This window comes from Apteryx mantelli, chromosome 7, assembly GCF_036417845.1.
Source record: "Apteryx mantelli isolate bAptMan1 chromosome 7, bAptMan1.hap1, whole genome shotgun sequence".
NCBI classification, from domain to species: domain Eukaryota; kingdom Metazoa; phylum Chordata; class Aves; order Apterygiformes; family Apterygidae; genus Apteryx; species Apteryx mantelli.
Window position 1 is genome coordinate 29,435,437 of NC_089984.1, and position 16,363 is coordinate 29,451,799.

The 16,363-nt window shown below is 52.5% G+C and overlaps 2 protein-coding genes across 3 annotated transcripts in view; one reads left to right on the forward strand and one right to left on the reverse strand.

Moving 5' to 3' along the window:
• Positions 1 to 5,331, forward strand: part of FBXW4 (F-box and WD repeat domain containing 4) — a 64,348-nt gene extending 59,017 nt beyond the window's left edge. For both annotated transcript variants that reach the window (XM_013957636.2, XM_067300154.1), the window contains 3 exons: positions 3,860 to 4,000; positions 4,191 to 4,332; positions 4,588 to 5,331. In XM_013957636.2, the coding sequence (XP_013813090.2) occupies positions 3,860 to 4,000; positions 4,191 to 4,332; positions 4,588 to 4,704 (400 nt within the window). In that variant the 3' untranslated portion in view covers positions 4,705 to 5,331. The remainder of the gene's footprint in view (positions 1 to 3,859; positions 4,001 to 4,190; positions 4,333 to 4,587) is intronic.
• A 2,651-nt stretch (positions 5,332 to 7,982) lies between these two features.
• DPCD (deleted in primary ciliary dyskinesia homolog (mouse)) lies at positions 7,983 to 16,363 on the reverse strand. The gene is made up of 6 exons (XM_067299549.1): positions 16,263 to 16,363; positions 15,250 to 15,330; positions 14,452 to 14,576; positions 13,523 to 13,656; positions 9,325 to 9,427; positions 7,983 to 8,174 (listed from the first exon to the last, which is right to left on the reverse strand). The coding sequence occupies exons 1-6, from the start codon at positions 16,324 to 16,326 to the stop codon at positions 8,070 to 8,072; spliced, it is 612 nt and encodes a 203-aa protein (XP_067155650.1). The 5' UTR covers positions 16,327 to 16,363; the 3' UTR covers positions 7,983 to 8,069.

Sequence of the window (16,363 nt, forward strand, 5' to 3'; positions counted from 1 at the left end):
GAGGTCCCTTCCAACCTCAACCATTCTGTGATTCTGTGAAACTTGTGTCAGCAGTAAGTTTCATTCCCAGCAAGGCTACATGTGCTGGGGGAAGGGGGAGCTAGCCTGGCATGTTGCCTGGTTCCTGGAACTCCTGGCCCAGAACCACCTTCGTCTGCTGAAAAACAGGGGAAGAGTTAATCAACTGTGTTCAGCACCGTTATCAATTTAACTGCCCCCATGCCAGAACACTTAAGTCTTTTGGTTTGTGTGCCAAGTGTCCAGGTCTGTAGGGTTCTCCTCCCCTGGCATCAGATTGTAAGTACTTCACTGTAGCAAGTAACGTAATATGCAGTTTCTGTAAACTGCTGAAAAACTGCTTCTGTGTGCAGGGGTTGGACCTCCCCATTGAAACTTTCTCAGCTGGCCTGTTCTTGGGGCTGGAGAACTCAACTGATTAACAAACCTGCAAAGCCAAACCAGTCTTTGCTGCAGTGACTTGCATGCATCTGTGCTCCTTTCCTGCCTTCCAAGAAAAGCTGATCTTGTTTGTTGTTGTTGGGATTTTTTTTTTGTTTACTTGTTTTCTTCCTGTCTTGGCTGGAAGGGGAAGTGGAGGGAGGAAAAGAGTTGTGACTCTGATTACTGAGATGCTTGGGTACCACTGCAGTGAGGTGTGAAGGCATGGAGAAATACTAGGAGCAAGGCACCTGGGTGGTGTTCACTGCTGCATGGGAAACTCTGAAAGCAGGAATCTAATCTCTCTGGTTTCTATTCCTCGAGCTCTTGGGAGTTCGATGCTGAAATTTTTCACTTGGAGACATCACCAGGCTGCCAACACCTCCCCTTCCCTGGCAAGCATAGGCAGTGATGCAAGGTGCTTATGGAGGGGCAGCCTTCCAGGCATGGGCAGAAACACTGAGGATGGTTAGGGAAGCTGCCAGAGCATGATGAGAGCTGAAGGTAGCCCTGCTTTGCTGTCCTTTCCTCAACACTGAATGTCCCGCAGAGCTAAAAGTTTGTGTGGGTTGGTTGGCTGCTGGCTTAGTTCAGAAATCCTTGGTAGAGGCTAGCGCTTGTTGCCTGTCTCAACTCAAGCCACATGCTGTGGCCTCCCTGGCCGTATGGAGTCCCAACTCAGGCAGAGCCCTGGAACTGGTTCTCTCCTGTTGGCTGTTTTTGGAGCTGCGGAGTCTCCCTGCTGGGTCCATGCTGGGCTGTGTGGCCCTTCCCACACCCCCAGTTAGCACTGCCTGTCCTCCTGGTTTCCTCTCCTAAATTGCAATGTGCCCAGGGCAGAGATGGCTAGCAGTGAGCCACCACGACCACAATAAAGGGTTCCAGTCCAGGGGTATTCTGTGAAGCTAAATGAAGCAGCAGTGTGTGGAAAGGAGAGAGGGGTCTGAGCTGCTGGTGCTGCCCTCTGCCCAGAGCCTTCTGAGACCACTTGTCTCTTGTGAGCAGCTCCCTGCGCCTGCCGTAGCAGCTGGCTGAGGACTCTGTAGGTTGGACAGTCTGGCCCCTTGTGCGCCTCACAAGCAGTCCAAGCATGACTCCTGTGCCAGGGTTTTTGTGTCTGGCAGCAGAACTGGGTAACAGGAATTGGGGAGGGAAGTGAACTGCAAGGATGGCTCAGGCTGGCCCTGCTGGGTCACCCAGGCAGCCAGTCCCATGCCCAACTTCTCCCCATCTCTTGCTGGGGAGAGCAGCAGACTCCTCCTCATACCTCTGACGTATGTGTTACAACACTTGGCCACGCTTACCACTCATAGGGTCAGGAAGGCTGTGCAGAGGCCTTGAGAAGGGCTGAGTGCATGTCCATCTGTCCTACTGGCTTTGCAGAATGGCAGATGGAGAGGATCTGTGTGCTTGAAGGGGTAGCAGAGTGCCAGAGCTTGGTGATGCCCGGCCCCGCCACACTCCGTGGTGGAGCTGAGGACCAATCTGCCCCAGCCAAGCCCTGCAACTCTCGCTGCTACTATTCAGACTGCAAATGCTTCAACCTTCTGACCTGCCTACAGGTGCAGCATTGCTGCTGGGCTGGTTTACAAGTAACCCTCCAAGGGTTAATGTATTGTGAGAAGGTTGCAAAGGGCTGAAGCCTGGAATCCCCTCGATCCCTTGCCTGGAGAAACACAAAGTCCAATAAGCCAGCACCCCTGGATTCATGTTGGGGGGGATTAATTCATGCACTTGATGTTAAAGCTTGTCCGAGAGGTTTGCACGGGGGGGCCATCGCTAGGGCTGGTTGGCCTCTCTAAATGGTTGCTAGGGCCCTGGCATCAAGGGCCAATGTAGCTGCCCACAGCCACGGTCACGGAGGGAATTACACAGCCACAAAGAAATTGTTATTCTACATAATCTGCTCTTTGGAGAGTGACTGTGGGGAAACAGGCTGGCCCCAGCATGCCGCCAGCTCTGTGATCATAGAAGCGTGCTGGCTGCAAAGATCGGCCAGGGCTCGCCTTCTGATCTGGGGACACCAGGGCTTGAGGCGCTAATCTGCTTTATCAGCGATTTCTCTCTCCTGACACAAAGGTGTTTACTTGTTTTAACATCTCCCGGGACTCTATTTCTCCTTTTGTGTGGTCTTTATCCCCCGACGAGGGCTTTAGCCCAGATTACAGACAGAATTAAGGCATTTGGCAATGTGCCTCAGAACTGTGTGATGCTGGATCAAGGAGCAGAAAGTAACAAAATAATGGGGGGGCGGGGGGATGCTGGGAGTGACCCCACTGCGGGGTCTGTGCTGTCGGCTTTCAGGACCGCTTCATTGTCCTGAGAACCAAGAGCCTGTTGGAGAGGGCGGCCGTGCAGCAGGGTTTGAAAAGCAGGTGCTTCAAGGTTTATTGTGCCCAGTGTTTTTGATTTAAAGGGTGTGAGGAAGAGGAAGAAAAGGAGAGTTTGTAATAGGTGGCCGCCTCAAGCAGCTGGGCAGATTGTCCTCTCCGCTTCTGCGATATTGCTGTGGCTGGGTACTGCTGGCTGCTGGGGCAGGTGGAGTGATGCTGGAGATGAGCTGTCCCCTGTGCTTGGTGCACAGTGTGATTATGGCCTGGGGAAGGGACTCCAACCCCTTCTCCCAGCCTGCCTGCGTGAGCTGGCAGAGAGGGCCCTTTCGCAGTGAGCTCACATTGGGCACCATCTGGCTGCTGGCTCTGTGCATGTACAACAAGCGTAGTGATACGGCCACAGAGTATCTGGCTTAGAGCTTTGAGACATTGCTTTTGCTCTTTCACAGTAGGCCAGGAATGAGGGGAGGAAAAAAACAAGCCATCTCCAGAGCAGCCCTGGCATGGCTCCTCCTGGCCTGTCATGTGCAGCCACAGATACAGTGTTTGCAGCATGCAGATTAACTGGAGGAGGCTGGGGAGAGCAGCCATGGTGGCCTGGAGCAGAAGAGTCTGATTTGCCTATAGACCTAAGCAGGGTGTCAAAGATGTCAGGAAATGCCCCAATGGGAACTATGCTGAAGGACAGAGTCAGGGATGGGATGGGGTTGATCAGATAAATGGCTATTGCAGGTTATCTGGAGTTTGACTAAGTTGGGAATCATCTCCTGAGGAAATGGAGCCCCATCATTTAGTGTATTAGTCATTTGTCCCAAGGAAGGCAATCCCATTCTGCTGGGGGTCACTTGTGCCTGTCCCTCGGCTCTTCTCACATCTTTGATTCTCCTCTTGGTCAACCTCTATGACAGTTAGTGGCCCAACCAGTAGCAGAAGCTGGGGAAGAGAGAGCAAAGCTGTACAGGCTTTTGCACTCTGTTAAATCACAGAAAGGAGATCTAGAGACTCTTGTGATACCATCTGCACTCTGGCCAGCTGGAGCAGAAGGACTCTGTGATCTGAATGACTTCCCCAATTGCGTTTCATTGCAGTGGTCAGCTGTTGACCTGCTTAGGGACTGATTTCCACCGTGGAGCTGGAGTCCTTGATGTCTTCTACGAAACGCCCTCTCTTCTCCTTTCATGTGGGTACGATACCTACATCCGCTACTGGGACATACGGACCAGCACTAGGTGAGCCAGTCCTGCCAGCACAGAGTTGCAGGGGCTCTGGAGCTGGAGCAACACTCCTGGGTGCTCCTTGTGCCGTGGCCGGGGTCTCGCCTGCAGCTGAATTAGCTCCTTTGGGCACACTGGGCCTCAGTTCCAGTCCAGGCTCTGGATGGTAGACTCAGCCATATGCCGGTTTGTGTTGCCCTTGCAGGAAATGCGTCCAGGAGTGGGAAGAGCCCCATGACAGTGCCCTGTACTGCATAAGGAGTGATGGGAACCATATGATTGCCAGTGGCTCTTCCTACTATGGCGTGGTGCGCCTCTGGGATAAGCGGCAGACTCGGTGCCTGCAGGTGAGAGCTGACTGGAGGATGGGCAACAGCATGTTTCTGGGTTGTGCTCTGGCAGCCAGGTGTCTGTCTCTTTGGACGAAGAGGCATAAAGGCTGCTGGGCTGTCTTTGGGGTGAGTTTGCCATAGAGATCCTAGTCTATATGCAGGGAAAAACCTGCTTTGCATCTCAGCCTTTGGGCCTGTAATGTGTAACACTGAATGGGGTCTCATGGCTGAGCTCTTCTTGGAAAGGTTGATTCTCTTGTTTTCTTGCAGAGCTTTCACCTGTCTTCGCCCACCAGCAGCCCTGTGTACTGCCTCCGCTTCAGTACCACCCATCTGTATGCTGCCCTGGCATCAGCCCTGCACGTCCTAGACTTCACGACCCCATGAGGGGCACCACGGCTATTTCTGGTCACCCCAACTCAGCGGAGTTAACACTTGGCTCAGGGAATTGCAGGGCAGGGGAGGTGAGAGTGGCCCCTGAGACTTCTCAAGGGATTCTTTGCCTGCCAGAAAGCTACATTCAAGAGTGCACAAAGGGCCAGACTTTCTCCATCTCACCTGCCCTTTAGTGGAAATAAAGGCTGATTGTCCTTTACCCTTTTTTATTTTGTACAAGTCAGGGTTTTTTTTTTTTTAACTGTGGTTTTTTTCTTTCTGTGGATACAGCATTTGAGGGGCAGGTTGAGCTGGGATGCCCCATCAGCTGTGTGTGCTGGTCAGGTCAAGATCAGACAAGCTCTGAGCCATGTGAAGCAAATCTAGGTTGTGTGGGGGGTGCAGTGTTTTGGCAGAAGGGGAGGTACTTGGAGTGGGGCCTACCTTTCACTTGTGCTTGCTCTCCTGACAGCTGCTTGTGTTGTCCTTCAAAGCCAAGAGCAAGAACTGAGCTAAAAGGCAGAGCCAGCCCTGCTTTCAGCGTATTCCTCCCCAACCTGGCCATCAGGTTGGGCTATGCACTTGGCAGGGCTGAACAGTCCCATTTTGCTAAATAAAACACTGAAGGGAAACAGAAAAGACTGTATGTTTTGTTTCAAATTCCAAAGGGGCTGTGGTGGTGCCAACTGATTGCAGAGGCTTGGATGGGCAGAGGAGCTTGGGACTGTTTTCAGACACAGTCTGCATGTTTCTGATAGATCTGTGGCTAGACTCTGTGACACTGCTGTGTTGAAGACAGTTCCTGGGATCTTGGATCTCATATTGCTTATTCAAACAAGAAATCAAACACAGGATCTCCAGTTCACTGTAAATCAGCCCCTCTCCAGAGCCTGGTAGCAGAGCTCATCTTGTGCCTGCCCTTATTTGAAAGACCCAAGCCCTCGCTGCCTGAATACTGAAGCAACATGTTGGACTATTGCAGACTCCAGGGAACTGATGCGGTTTGTTGGGATCCTGTAGGCACATACAAATGGGCTCTGCTCCTTTCTGCATCAGTCTTCTGCACCTGACCAGAGCTGGGTTTCACAAGGAGCACAGCTTTTGGTGTGCTCTGGGGATGAATGCAGCAGTGTCCGAGGCTTGGTCTTCCTTGGGGGAGGGGTGCATGACCTCTACTGGGCTGTGAGTTTGTTTCCTAAATATGGAAAAGAGTCTGTGTCACAAACTGTGAGCGCTACCAGGGCAGAGCACCCACCATGGTGCTTTGCTAAGACTTAATAGGCCAGTTCCACTGTCAAGAGGCGGCTCTTACCCTTGTGATCCACACAAATTGGAAGAGGGTGGGTTGTCTGGAGGCCAGGGAGGGAGAAGAACCACCCAGCTTCTTCACCTGCATGAAGGCAGCCCTCCATTCCCAGTGGAGTGTGGTTTTGCTGCAGGATCACATCCTCACAAGGATCTCTCCAGCACAGCTCCCTGCCACGGTTCCCGACATAGCTCTGTTGGCACATCATGCCTGCTTGTTTCCAGCTCTTTTGTAGTTGCTGTGGTGCTGCTTATTCTCCTGGAGGGTAAGTGGATGTCTAAGTGCCCAACGCACAGATATCTTGCTGTAAAAGATGCCATTGTTGGAACAATCTTCCATCAATTCAAAGCTGTACATCCTGAAGACTGCTGGTCCAGGATAATGATTCTGGGGGAATCACTGGGCTATTGGTAACACTGAGTATAAGACAGATGACTAGAGAGAGATGGTACAGGTCTGGGGAGGAGGGGAACAGGAATTTTTTCTCAGGTCCTAGTGTGTTCCAGGTCCTCTAATGAAAGCAGAAGGGGAAGGGAGATGCAGATACCAAATGTCTTTGGGAGAGTCCCCAGGGAGAGGCTGTGAAGGAAGTGGAGTAGATGTGAGGTGGGAGGAGAGGTTCTTTACTGGCAAGGCCCAGACTAGGAATGAGCTGCCGTATGTCAGCCAAGCGGGTGAACGGTGCCACTGGTGTGGGAGACTGTCTTCCTGTGACAGCCCTGCTTGTCAACACTGCTGCTTGCCAGTCCTGACATCCTGGTGGCACCTATTCCACTCTGCAGCCCATGTTGATGGGTCTTGCACTCTTGTAGCTGCTTTTAAGTTCTCACTGGCTGAAGCCTAGAGCTGAGCTGTAGCCACATGGGGGTGTCGGCACTGGTGTGTAGAAGGCTGCACCATCCAGCCTTTGGTGGCATTGGGGTATGGGAAACTGCCTGAGCAAGTGGGGCTGGTGCACTGCCTGTGCTGAGCTCTGGTAGTGGATGGTGACTCCATCCTCTTGGCAGGACTCTGCAGATGGGAGCTGGAGTTACCCAGTTATCCCTCGCTGCTGGGTATAACAGAACATGCCACCTGGACTCTGAGGAGCTTTTGCAGTTTGAAAGCAGTCCTCATCAGGTGAGCTGTGCGGGGAGCCCATGACCTGCTCACTTAGGAGTAGGAGTATTTAGGCAGAAGCTTTTCAGATATGAACCGGGAATGAAAAGACATGCATAAATCTGTAGGGATGGCTCGTGTGGGCTGGAGACAGTAGCAGGTTGGGGGGTGTGTTGATAAGGCAGCACTACCGGGGGCATGTTCTCCCCATGCTGACTCCCCAGTGAAGCTTGCAATGGGTTATGCTTGTGCCCAGCCATGGAAAGGGTGGGCTGCTGCTACTCCGAAGCTAGCTGGACAGCCTCGTTGCTACCTTTCCCCTCTGTGCCATGCAAATGAGGGGAGCTGCGTTTCAGTTCCTGTACTCTGCAGAACGCAGGGCTGCTGCGCATGTTGCATTGCAAACAGCTGGTGGTAAGGAAGCAGCTGGGTATCTTGTTCACCCTATTTCATAGGCTGTTCCCCGTTCAGGTCAAAGCTCTGATACTGTTTGCAGAGATACCAGGCTCACCATGGTATCCTCCTAAGTGTGCAAACGAGCACCCTGAGCAACAGCACAGGAGAGAGCTGCTTCTAAGCACATCCCAAGCAGGTATTGGGTATCAAGAGGGAGTCTGAGTTTCCCCATTTATTGCCTTCAGTGATAGTGGCAGAGGGAATTCGCATGGGGAACTACCCAGCTTTCATGCTGCTTCTGCTCACTGAGGATGGGGAAGGGGCTTCTGGCTGAGGCTGCAGCACACTTCCTTTTCCTGTTGTAGCTTTCCACAACTCATGGAAGGATCATAAATGTCTGTGTAAACCAGCAGACCAGACTGGAATGAGATTGACTGCCCTGCCATTTCCCAGGGCCTGCAAAGATTCCTCAAACTGCTCTGTTAACAGGACTAATTTTTATTACCAAAAGTAAAATAAATACCATGAAGCTGTGCCAGAGAGCTGCCCCCCACCCCAGCCTCCCAGCAGCCACTGCCTACTGGGTCTTACACTCGCTGTCGTCATCGTTTGCTGCCTTTATCTTCTTCAGCTCCTTCTGCAGCTCCTCTTCTGCAGCCAGGATCTCCTTGGGCTTCTGGTACTGCAGGAGAGAGAGATGCTCTCAGCCCTCCTGTTAGTCCTCTCATCCAAGCAGCCTAACTCAGGCCAAGCCACAAGCAACAGTATGGTTTTTAGCGCTGCTCTTTCTAGGTGGTACCAGCCCAGCTGGGGCTCTCTTACCAGGGGAAGCCTTTCTGTTATCAGCTACCTGTTTGGAGAGGTGATGCTCTCAAGTTAGGGACGTTTGCCAGGATCTGGTGCAGCTTTTACAGTGCAAGTAACATTTCCCCATTGACTATGAAGTCCTGGCACCCACCAACACCTTTGGAATATCCTGGCAAGCTGTGTTGTGCAGATCCCTGGTGTGCTTGCTAGTTATACACACATGTTTTATATACATATAAACATACATTTTAAAAAAGGCAGACAGAGAAGTAAGAGTTGCAGTTCCTCTGTTCTCCCCTCAGACTCCCCTCACTCAGCTGCAGCTTAGTAATGGATGCAGGTGCCTTTTGGCAAGGGTTTGGCCTGTAACAGGCAGGAGCTTAGAAGGGCTCAAGGTGATACTCTTGGCTTATTTCCTCTGCATATGCACCCCCAGCTCTGCTGCGAGGCTTCCCTTGGATGGGTGCTCTCTTGGTAGCTAGCTCCTACATTTGAGAAGACAAGCACCTGCTGCGGAAAAGCATCCACCTGCCTCTGGATGCTCCTTCCAACAGGTAAGTCTTTATTTTGCTAGTCTCTAACTTTTGCCTTGTACATCTTCTCTGGCACAAAGCAGCAGGGATTTTAACGCTGAGAAACCTCGAAGTGTAGCAGTCCTTTGGACTCTAACACTCATGCACAGAGCATGAAAAAGTATGCTTTGAGAAAAGAGAAACTTACTGCTACTGAGAGGGGAGGCTTGTCCAGGCCTGGACACATGGAAAATGGGGCATTACAGATACTTTTCCACCTGCAAATCACCTTAAGCAGCAAGCAGGGCCCCTCCTTGGGCCTGGGATATCCTGTCCAGTGTCAGCATGCCCGGTGTAACCTGAAACTCTCACTGACTGTTTGACAGAGAAGGGGGCTCATCAATGACCCTCAGCAGATCTCCCTGCTCTGTCTCGCTTCCCTGTATGTAAGAATTTAACTTTGTGGATATGAAGAGAAGGGCAAAGTTCTTTTCCATGTAGCCAAAATCTCACCGTGATGATCAGGGTGTTGTTGGCATGGGTGAAGCTCAGAGCAGCTGCATCCAAGGGGAGCTGGTATCTGTCCAGGTCAGTAATAGGGAACTTCTTGTAGTACCTGCATATGAGAGGAGAGAGACAAACAAGAAACATGGGGTCCCTTTCCCCTACTAGCAGTGCTCAGCTATTCAGCGCTGCTTTGCAAGATGTACTGTTGCTTCTCTGCCTTCATTTCATGCAAGCAGGGCACTGGGGTCTGCAGTGAGCAGGCAAGCTCCCAGGATGGTAGCTGGTAGCAATGGACCCCTCGAGGTTGGCAGGAGGACCCTGTGCCATTCTGTGTGCCTGCTGGATCCCCCAGGCTGCTGTGGGAGCACTGGAAACAAACCTCCAAAGTTCTGAATGGCTTTAGTTTCCAGGAGTGGGCTTGGTTCCTCCAGCCTGCCTTCAAGCAGTGCCAGGCAGGCACAGCTAGGGACAGAGTACTCAGCCATACTGGAAGGTGTCCCTTGTCTTTGTCCTTGCTCACCTCCTCTCATCCCCCATAAGTACCAGCTTCCATTAGCTCCTGCCAAAACAGCTGTCAAAGCCCTTGTGCCCCATGGCTGTTGCTTTCCTGGGTGATGCATGTTTTTTTGTTGCAGTCCCTCCTTAAACCCATCCTTTGGCCCCTTGCTTGCTCCTACTGTGCTTCCTGGATCACCTCCTGCTTTGATGCCTCTGTGGTGCTCAAGACATACCCCTGGGCATGGAGCTCCAGGTGTGGCTGTTCACAGTCACCTGAGCCACTGCTCCACAGCATTTCCATGCAACATCCTTGCTGGCTGTCCTGGTGCTTTGCACTCTCCAGCCAGCTCTCCTGGTTGCTCTTTCCCTGGTATCTATCCCCATTTCGTGATCACCTCTCATATCTAGGTAGAGGATAGAGAGGTTTCTGCCAGCTCCCTACCCAACCCACGTTTCTCCACACACCAAACCTTGGGCTTTGCTCTATATGAAGGAAAGGGCTATGTTTCAGGCAGAACTGGAGGGGTTACAAGCCACCTAGGCAGCTAAGAGGTTTCCTAAGGTTTTGCGACCAGAACCTTCTTCATCTGTTTCTGAGCTTGGCCAAGACCCTTATTCCTTGCCATGACTTGACCTGTATCTCCTGCTTCTCTCTGGGGCTTCATCAAATACACTAGCTGGTGGTCCTATGCCCACCTAGAGGCATAGTTGGGTTTGCAGACTCTTCCAATACTTCCGTGGGCAATCCACCCCAAGGAATTGGCCTGTAGTCAGTACTGAGGTGCCCAGAGCTGAACTGGAGCTGGCACTGGCTGCTGTCATGCCATGAGGGTTTCTTCTCCATTCAGCTGGCTGTGTGTGAAGCTTGGCCTTTCTAGCTACCTCTGCCCAAATTGCAGTTTATTTTCCAAGTCACGGTGAAAACAGCTACAAAGGGCAAATGGCTCTCCTGGTGCAGTGGGAGGAATGTACGCAGCTTGTTACCGCAGGGCTCAAACCGTTCTGTGTTGTCACTGCTGTCGGTATTTGGAAAAGGTGGCAGACATGGATAATAAGGGAGATGTCAAAGGTTAAACAGCAGAGATTAGATGAACACAAAGACATGTTAAGGAAGTGTTAACTTCTTACCGATTAGACAAAAAAAAAAAAAAGCAGTACACAGAAAAAAACCACTGTTTCAAAGGGCCTTGGGAGTCATCAATGAAACAGCAGCATTCTGCTGCCGCAGGACTAAGGAGAAGGGGAGAAGAATGGCTTTGGCTGGCCTCAAACTAAAATCTGTGACAAGATCAAAGGAAACCAGATCTGCCTGGCCACCCCCTCCTCCTCCTAACATTACCACTGCCTCTCACTACAATAATTGAATCAGGTTTGGCGTTTGGGGAGGAGGCTTTCTGGGTTTGTTTTTAGAGTTTAGTTTAATGGATTTATTTTACAGCAAGAGGTTTTAAGTAAATCCCACTTGAGCAGCCCTTGCCGTGGCCAGAGGGAACGGGAGTGACTGGTGGAAGTGAAGAGCTCCTGTCTAGGCTGGGGAAGCGGTTGATGGGTAGTTATCCCTGCTGAGGCAGGCAGATTCTCTGCCCTCGTCTCTCACCCCATGGCCAAGGGCAGTACTGCACTCTGAGCCTGGCTCCTGGCCCAAGATCCACAGTGCATATGTGAAGTCACCTCTATTTTTTCCTACCGGAAACCCACTTTTTATCAGCCTGTAGGGAAAACTGCTACTGCTATGTTGAGAATTTAGAACTGAGCTACTCGGTAATGACTTGGCAACCCATCCCATTGCTTGAGCCTCCAGCTGGCGGTCAGTGCAGCTCTGTTGCTCAGAAGCAACGTGGCTGACTTCCAAGGGCTGGAGAGGCTCTGAAGCTTCCTTTCTCTCCTGTAGTGATGTGCACTCTCCCTATGGACTCCATGCCTCTGTTGCTATCTTGGAATTAGCTGCTGAGTGGTGCCTTGCCCTGGCCAAGACCCAGGAGAAATGACCTAAGATATCGTGGAGCCTGCACCAAGTGTTCTGGTGCTGGAGTTTGTCCCTGCTCCTACTGACAGCCAGGTGGTTCTTGTCGCACAGAGGTGACTTTACAGCTTTAATCCCAGAAGCCCTTAGCCTTCATCTGCAGGCCATGGGCAGCTTTCAGATTCTTCAGCTATCTCCCACACTAGTCTACAAGTGTGCAGGTGTGTACTGCTTGTCAGGGGACTCTACTGTGGTCCAGAAGGTAGTACAAAAAGCTTTGTCAGGCAGGGTACGACCTCAGTGGGTACATTATAACCTTAGAGCACCTTAGAGCAGGCAAGGAAGTTCCCACATACACTCTACAACTAGTAGGACTGGGAGTAGATAAGCCTGTTTGTGATACATACTCGTTTCCTATCATAGCTCCATGGGTACCCATGTATGGCTGATGAGATTCTCATTAACTTGTCCTGTTTATATAGGTCTCCTTACTAAATGGCCACTCTTCCCCTGTGAATCCCTCTGCATGGATTCAGGCCAGCATCTCACTGGAGTAGAGCTGTAACTGCTTGCTGTTTTCATGGGACAGATGCCTCTTCCTCTGTCTAACCTCCTTCTGCTTGTAAGTGTCCAGGTGTGCTCAGGTGCAGAATTCAAACATCCCTTTGTCACTGCCTCTGATGTGGTAAACCCTTACCTAAAGACTTGTGGTTTCTGGTATCTGAAAGGCATTAAGTGGCCAAAGTGGAGTGAGTTCTTTGCCAATAGCACCACCTACAGCCAGCTACAAGGAGTAGCTTAAAGAGGGCGGGAAGCAAGTTGGAAAATATTGGGGTTGTTTTTATCCATGACTGATCTTTCTCTATTCTACAGTGACATTGGGAAAAGAAGGCAAGCAGAGGGCAGCTTGCCCACCTTTCCATATTGGCGTAGTACCCCAGTTTGTAAATGGCATTCATTTATCTTCCAGTAACCTCCCTTGTTCTCCTAATAATCCCTCCTTGCTATTCTTCCCATTACCACAGCCCGTGCCTGCTCATTTCACTGAGGCTGTGAAAGCTCTGAGGCACACTACATCTCTCATTCCATGGGTAAAGCTGTGCGATGACACTGTATAAGATGATGTTTAATAGCTTTTTTTTTTTTTTTTTCTCCCATCTCAATTTCCTTCTGTAGAATACTGTAGCGCTTTCTTTCAAGATTCTGAGTTTTCTTCTTGCCACCTCCGGATTGTATCATTTGCCTTATAACTACAGGACAGGTTTACAGAGGGAGGTCTCCCTGGATGCCCACATGACTTACGCTATACCTGTTGAATCCTACAGCTCCATGCATTCCAAAAAATGATTAGATCAAACTGTCATCCAAATGCTCCATCCAGAGCTGCATGCTCTAGCTTCAAGAGGTTGGTGGGGGTCCTTTTTTCTTTTTTTTTTTTTAAATGGAAGCGATGTTTGACAGTGAAAGGATAGAGCAAACACCGTGTTACTGGAATTGTGAGATCAGTTTGTGAAGGTCAGCACAGAGCTGAGGGGCTTTACTAGAAACATGTCTGGGGTACCCGGGAGCGGAAGTCAGACAGGAGGAGACACTCAGCTGTGTGTACTGGCTGTGGCTGCTCAGTCCTTGCATACCAGATCCTAAAGACAAGAGATGACACATCCCCTGCGCAATCACTAGCCTGTCCTCTGTGCCAGCCCACCCCAAGGGACTCTCAGCACTGGCAGTGCTGTCCTTACTGACTTCTTGTTGGTGGTCCGGACGACACAGCAGCGCTGCTCCTTCTCCACAGAGACACTGTAGACTTCCTTGGGGTAGGGCAGGTTACGGATCCGCCACTGGAAGCTGGTCAGGGTATCCTTCCTCATGAAGACAGGCTGCAGCAAACAAGTACCTTTAGCAAGGCCCCTCCAGCTGTGTCCTCTCTTTTCCCTAGCCCTTCTTCCTGTGCTGTCTTGAGAGGTTTCACCCAGGGCAGCCCTTTTTTCACACTGGAGCAGAGCAGGGAAAGCTCAAATTGCCTGAGCATCAGTCTCCTAGAGCTGGCACTGCTCTGGCATGGCCTTTACCCAGGGCACTCACTGCCTGCCCTGCTTGTAGGAGACTGAGAGCATTCAATGAGGGAGTCTTGCACGACAGCGTTACATGGAAACCGGGCCTCTTCCTCGCAGGCAACTGCATACTGAGCTCTCCTTACCCTAGGGACCTGCTGAACTCGGTCCTGGCTGTGTCCCAGTTTGCTGTGCAGGTCTGTACTTGTGTTTCAGATCAGAGACTAACGCCTCTGCCTTGCAAGCTGTTGGGATGTGAAGCTGAAACAGGCAGCGCTACACACTGCATGTGTCATGTTCTCATCATCGCTGCCCCTACTTTCCATCCACTCACTTGTCCAGGCACCAGCCCTTCTTCTAGGCTACTTTTCAGAAGCCGAAACAGCAATGTAGACAGTTTCTCTACTTAAGGAAACTACAAACCTCTTGAAGACCCCCCAAAAAACTAAGCTGTGCCCTCTTTCTGCCCAGCCCCACATTTCTGGGATGATTTGCAGTAGAGTGCTGAGCTGGCTAGGCTGTCTCGTGGGGCTGTGAGTGATCAGCAGTCTACCAGCTACTGCTGCAAGCACAAGGCTAGGTGCTTCTAGGTGGAGTGGTGCCTGCAGACCCCTTACATACATTGGAGCTGCTTTCCTTTATGAGCTCTGATTCCAGTGTTCCCACGAGCGGCGAGGTTGGCTCTCCCACCTCAACCTGCCACTTGCCGGAGCCCCCTAAGGCATTCTTCTCTCGCCATTTTCTACCTGTGGAAAGGAGAAGGAGGTTTTTCATTATTTCATTCCATAAAAAGTACTCCATCAAGTTGCCCAGCACATTGAGGTGATACACCTTTTCCCTTAATTCCAGTCATTTCCACTTAGGTGTAAGTGGATCAGTTAGCTGGCCAATTCCTAAAGTCAGGAAATCGGCACTGAGCATCTCTCTTTTTTGCTAGTCAGTGCTGAACCCACAGAGGGCTTGCAGCAGGTGCCACACCTCAGTTGATGTAGTTTTGGGTAAGACCCAAACTGACATCTTGCCTATTTGCGGTTGCAGAAGTTGCCAAAAAGCATATTTCACCCTGGCGCATGCTACAAACAGGGCAATCCCATTCAGTTCCTTCAAGTCTGTTGTGACAGCGGGGAGAGATCTTGGGCTAAAACAAGGTCTGCTATGCCGTGGAAGTGAGAGATCCCTGGGCCCAAGCTGGACCTTATTTACATCTCTACAAATTTCAGCAGAGCTACAGGCAGAATTGTCCTCTGGGCCCTTTGGGAGCAACTTGTTCCTAATCAGGAGGTTCCTCTTGAGACTAATCCAGGCTTGCGAGCGCAGACCTGCTGCCACATGCACACAGCAGTGCCCAGTTGCGTCACCCTGCTACGGCAAGATGCCCCAGCCTGCGGCAGCCAGGAACCAACGGAGAGCGTCACTTACTCACTAACTGACCCGTCTTCATGTCATACTCTTCAGCCATCTCTTTGCCATCCTCAAACAGATAGTGGACCTTCCTCTTCCCTGGAGGCAAGGCGGGCGATGAGGGTGGGAGGCAGACAGGGCCCCTTCTCTGAGGCCCTGTCCCCTAGTCTGGGGCCCTGCCCCTGGGTGTACGGTCCTGTCTCCTTCTTAGGGGCCCTATCCCCAGGTGTGTGGCCCTGTCCCCTTGTTAGGGGCCCTGTCCCCGGGTGCGTGGCCCTGTCCCCTTGTCAGGGACCCAGTCCCCTCGTAAGGGACCCGGTCCCCAGGTGTGTGGCCCTGTCCCCCCCCCCTAGACTGGGGCCTTGTCCCTTCATCAGGTCCCCTGTCCCCTAGTGTATGGCCCTCTTCTCTGGTAAGGGACTCAGTCCCCAGCTGTGTGGCCCCATCCCCCCCAGACAGGGGCCCTATCCCCGGGTGTGTGGCCCTGTCCCCTGGTCAGGGACCTGGTCCCTGGGTGTGTGGCCCTTTCCCCCCCTTGTCAGGGCACCTGTCCCCCCCAGACTGGGGCCCCGTCCCCGGGTGTGTGGCCCTGTCCCCTAGATGGGCCCCCTCTTCCCCCCCCTCCCTGACTGAGGCCCTGCCCCTTAATCAGGGCCCCTGTACCCGGGTGTGTGGCCCTGTCCCCCAGACTGGGGCCCCCTGTCCCCCCCCCCCCGACTGAGACCCCGTTCCTTAATCAGGGCCCCTGTCCCTGGGTGTGTGGCCCTGTCCCCTAGATGGGCCCCCTCTTCCCCCCCTCCTCCCCCCACTGAGGCCCCGTCCCTTAATCAGGGCCCCTGTCCCCCAGACTGGGGCCCCCTGTCCCCCCCTCCCCAGACTGGGGCCCCGTCCCCGGGTGTGCGGCCCCGCGCCCCAGTCCGGGCCCCGTCCCCCGCCGCGGGCTCGCAGGGCCCCGAGCCGTTCCCCGGCAGCGGCCCCCCACCCCCCGCCCCGCTAAGCGCTCCTGGAGGCGGCCGCAGGGCGCCGGTTACCGTCCTGCACCAGCGCGGTCTTGCGGGCGGCCCGCAGCCGCTCCAGCCAGCTCGGCACCGCCATGGAGGCCGCGCGCCGTCGCCATGGCAGCGCGCGCGCT